Here is a 4,486-nt window from a genome sequence, read left to right as displayed (position 1 = left end):
GAGCTCCAAAAAATCTTTCTTTACAAGCTTCTTCCTTCCATCTCTTTCACACTCTGTCTTCACCACAACGCTAAATCTCACTTCAATCTCCGCCATCACCGCCCGATGCAGCCTCTTTGGTAATGCTATTAGCGCCAACAACCACCGATCGATTCGGCCACCGAGATCGCTCATCGAGTCCTCTATACTCTCTCTCTCTTTCTCTCTCTCTCTCGTTGAACACATAGAATCTTTTCCTCCTGATTCTCCATTTGAAACATACACACAAGATTTCTTTGGGTTGTAATTGAAAAAATGGATTTGAGTTGCTTTCTGTGATTTGAGCCTATATTAATCTTTGCCTAACCTTCCCTAAAGATGCTTGCCGATTAGCCTTGGTCTCTTCTGCGTTTGGATCTGCACATGGCCAAATGGTTATTGCAACTGGGGGTGGATGTTTGTTTATTGTAGCTTTAGTTGGTTCACTGAGGAATGCAGATCACGTGTTTGTGAAAATGCCTAAGAGGGATTGGAAAAATTTATACAGATGAGAATTGGGGAAGAAGAGACAGCTGGGTTACTAAAATAGGGGAGTAAGTGATGAACTCAATCCCAAGTTGTTTGGGAGCGTTTTTTAGCCTCATACCAGACCACCGAGACCAAAGCGATGATGACTAGTTAACAAATGATCAGTTGCTCACCATTTGGATCAGAATGGCTTCATATATGCTGCTGAGCTACGTCATGCGATGACAAACATTGGGGAGAAGCTCACTGATGAGATGATTCGTGAGGCTGATGTTGATGGTGAATTGGTGATGGAGAAATAAATTATGAGTTTGTGTGATGATGGCAAGGTGATAACTCACAGCAGATCAAAAAGAAAAGAAAAAAATAAAAATGGTGGACTTTGGAGGTTGTTCACAGATGACATGGTGGGAACTGGGAATGGTGGAGGTAAAGACAGAGGGTCGGTTTTACCCCTAAGAAAATGCCACGTGGCATGATAGTTAACGCCGTCATGGACGGCGGGTACGAAAGTTGGGTCGGGTAGGGTATTTGAGGTACCATTGTGATAGTTTCGGAAACTTAGGTATAGAAATTCGGAGTGGGCTTTAGGTTGGGTACTGTTTGTACTTTTTTCCCTTCTTTACATCAAATTGTTGCAAAGTGGCAGTCAAGATTAGCAGCTAACGAAAGAAGTACCCGAATTGTGTTAATCTTGGCCACCGGTGCAAACAACTCATCGTAATCCACCCCATACTTCTGAGTGTAGCCTTTAGCCACTAATCTTGCCTTGTACCTATCCACCGATCCATCCAAATTTTGTTTCACGGTACACACCCACTTACAACCAATTGTCTTCTTCTGGGGTGGTAAGGGGACTAACTTCCACGTACAATTCTTCTCAAGAACATCCATTTCGATTGTCATTGCTTGCATCCAGTTCTCATCCGTCATGGCATCCTGCACTTTACTAGGAAGAGACACAGAAGACAATTAATTTACAAAGGCAACATACGGTTTAGACAACCTATGGGTCGACACATAATTAGCAACGAGTATTTAGCTTTTGCATTCAGAGTAGGTTCATAGTGTTTCAGGGGCTGACCACGGGATGAACGATTAGGCAAATTTTTTGTGGGAATACTAGTTGACACAGAAGATGGATTAGACAAAGAAGGGTGAGAACGTACCTTGGGTGATGCAGGAGTAGGTGAGACCACTGAAGAAGAGAGGGGATTGTTCTCATCGACGGAAGCAAGGACTGGTTCACTGTTCAAAATGATGCCAGAAGTAGGGACTGAGTCACTGTCCAAAATAAAGCCGATGCCGGAAGCAAGGACTGGTGCTTCGCCGATCGACTGGGAAGAAGCCGAGATGGGTTCTTCACCGGTCGACTGGGCGGACGGGTCTGGAGGTTCAATCCAGTGCGAACTGCCCATATGTAGGTCGTAGGTCAACCTGCTGCGAGACCGGGGTGAGAGGTCCGACTCAGACTGGAAGTCCGATGAATCGATGATCGGAGGGGTGAGGGTCCGATCAAGCTGCTGTATGGAGTGCTGCGGGTCGGTGCTAGTCCTGTTGTTCCCTTTTTCGTGTTCAGTTCCCAAAAAATCCAAATTAGAGAACGTTGGTGTCAGGCTCCCATCTTGCCCACTAAACAAATCTTCATAATAACAAGACTTCTCCCCCTGACAATGAGTCACATCAGGTAAAAAATAACATGCATCTTCACTGAACATAACATCCATGGTGACATAAATTTTTGGGATTGAGGATGATAACATTTGTAGCCTTTCTGATGAGAATCGTACCCCACAAATACACACTTAAAGGCTCTAGCATCCAATTTTGACCTCTGATTCTTATACAGATGAACATAAACAACACAACCAAAGACACGAGCATGAAGCGTATTAGATGATGGAATAGAAATGTAGTCAGACAGAACCTCAAGCGGGACACGACCTTGAAGAGGGGCAGACGGAAGAGGATTGATAAGATGAGAAGCACACAAAACTACCTCTCCCCAAAGATATTTAGGCATGTTAGCACTAAGTAGAAGAGACCGAGCCATGTCCAAAAAATGTCAATTTTTTTGTACAGACACCCCATTTTGCTTAGGTGTCTGTGGAGATGAAGTTTGATGTATTATGCCATGGTGTTGGAAATATTCATGAAAATAATGATTGACAAACTCACCCCCATTATCAGAACGAAAGACCTTAACATGAGCATCATATTGAATACGAACAAGATTATGGAATGCTGTAAAAGTAGAGAAAACAGAATCTTTGGACTTAAGTAAAACCCCCAAGATAATCGAGTAAAGTCATCGATGAATAACACAAAATATTGCATTCCAGAAAGGGTAGAATGTTTAGAAGGACCCCATAAATCCAAATGAATTAACTCAAAAGGCACTAGAATGAAAGCTCAAAGGATAACTAGACCTATGACTCTTAGCCAAAGCACAAGTTTCACAATGCAGGCTAGACTCACTAACTCCCAGAAACAACGAAGGCATGGACTTCTTCATAACTCCAAAAGATGGATGACCCAAACGCCTGTGCCACAACCATAGCTCACTCAATCTGTCAAAATTCAATGTCAGGGCCAAAGGCTATTCCGGTGCTTATGTTGGCTCTACGTACATGCAATCCAAGTGAAACAGTCTCTCTCTCAGTTCTCCCTTGCCCATGATCACCCTGGTGCACAGATTCTGAAAAATAACATACATTGGGTAAAAGATTATAGAGAATTTATTTTGTGACCCCAACTGGGATACAGACAAAAGATGATGAGACAACGAGGGTACATAAAGCACATCATGCAATACAATGGATGGGGTAACCTAAACAGACCCAATACCTAAGACTAAGAAATACGCACCTTTTGCATTAGAAACATGGGATATAGAAGGGGATGACATAGACATAAAGAAGGACTTATCATAGGTCATATTATCAGATGCACCAGAATCAATTATCCATGTATCACTACCAATAAAGTCATAAACATGTAAAGCAACACCAATTTTACCTCGAGACCACCAATTGAACTGCTACTTTGCCTCTTTGACCACCACCGTGTCCTCCACGTCCTCTAGTATTATTGCCTCCTCTCCAACCAAAGTTGTTGTAATTAAACCTTCGCAACGTAGGGCATTGATTCTTGAAATGGCCAACTTCCTTGCAATAGTTGCCAGTCATTTGGTTATAATTCTGATTTTGTTGATATCCTTGATTCTGTGGTTGATACTGACTTTGAGATGGAACTCGGGTAGAATTCCCAATCTGAGGTTGAGGTGTAGCATGGATTGCTAAACCATAAATTTCAGTATGAAGGTTATGAGCGGCAGCCTTATTACCTTCATCTCTTCGGATATAGGCAAAAGCTTGTTCCAATGTAGGTGGAGTTGCAAGACGCAATAACTCATTCTTTGCCCCTTCAAAGTGAGGGGTCCAGACCAGCAAGAAAAATATGGACACACATCTTGTCCTGCTCAGTCCCATAGGAATTAATATTAGCTTCACAAGTCATAGGATTAGGGTTTCTCTTATCAAGCTCCTGCCAAATTGTCTTCATATTCACATAAAAGGTTGCAACAGGCTGTCCACTTTGAGTTATTTTGAAAACTTTGACATTCAATTCATGAACACAAGCAAAGACACTCCCATCATAATATGTAGCTGCAACAGAATCCCAAATTGCTTTGGGAGAATCATAGTTAGCAAATAATCTCATTACCTCCGGAGTCATAGCCTTGAGAAGAATTCTCATCACATTAGTATTTGCCATATCCCATTCATCGACTTTTGGTCCTGTGGCAGGTCTTCCTGCACTACCGGTAACATAACTCTATTTTCCAATCCCTTGAATATGGATCTTCACCTCTACCATAATTGATAATTGGTGTCATCAAGCTTTACACCAAAAATTGAATTATCTGTCACATTCTGAATAATCACAACCTCACAGGCCACAGAGTTAGCCCCTCCAT

General features: G+C 42.3%; 1 protein-coding gene across 1 annotated transcript; it reads right to left on the bottom strand.

The window, feature by feature from the left end:
- Positions 1 to 2,818: 2,818 nt before the first annotated feature.
- LOC133736198 (uncharacterized) lies at positions 2,819 to 4,061 on the bottom strand. The gene is made up of 2 exons (XM_062163641.1): positions 3,526 to 4,061; positions 2,819 to 3,205 (listed from the first exon to the last, which is right to left on the bottom strand). The coding sequence occupies exons 1-2, from the start codon at positions 3,996 to 3,998 to the stop codon at positions 3,187 to 3,189; spliced, it is 492 nt and encodes a 163-aa protein (XP_062019625.1). The 5' UTR covers positions 3,999 to 4,061; the 3' UTR covers positions 2,819 to 3,186.
- Between the last annotated feature and the right edge of the window lie 425 nt (positions 4,062 to 4,486).

This window comes from Rosa rugosa, chromosome 3 (genome assembly GCF_958449725.1).
Source record: "Rosa rugosa chromosome 3, drRosRugo1.1, whole genome shotgun sequence".
Classification (NCBI taxonomy): Eukaryota; Viridiplantae; Streptophyta; class Magnoliopsida; order Rosales; family Rosaceae; genus Rosa; species Rosa rugosa.
This window is presented reverse-complemented; position numbering and strand designations above follow the sequence as displayed.

Bases quoted from the DNA above. Each gene is read 5' to 3' on its own strand.
- LOC133736198 (XM_062163641.1), bottom strand. From the start codon at position 3,998: ATGGGACTGAGCAGGACAAGATGTGTGTCCATATTTTTCTTGCTGGTC.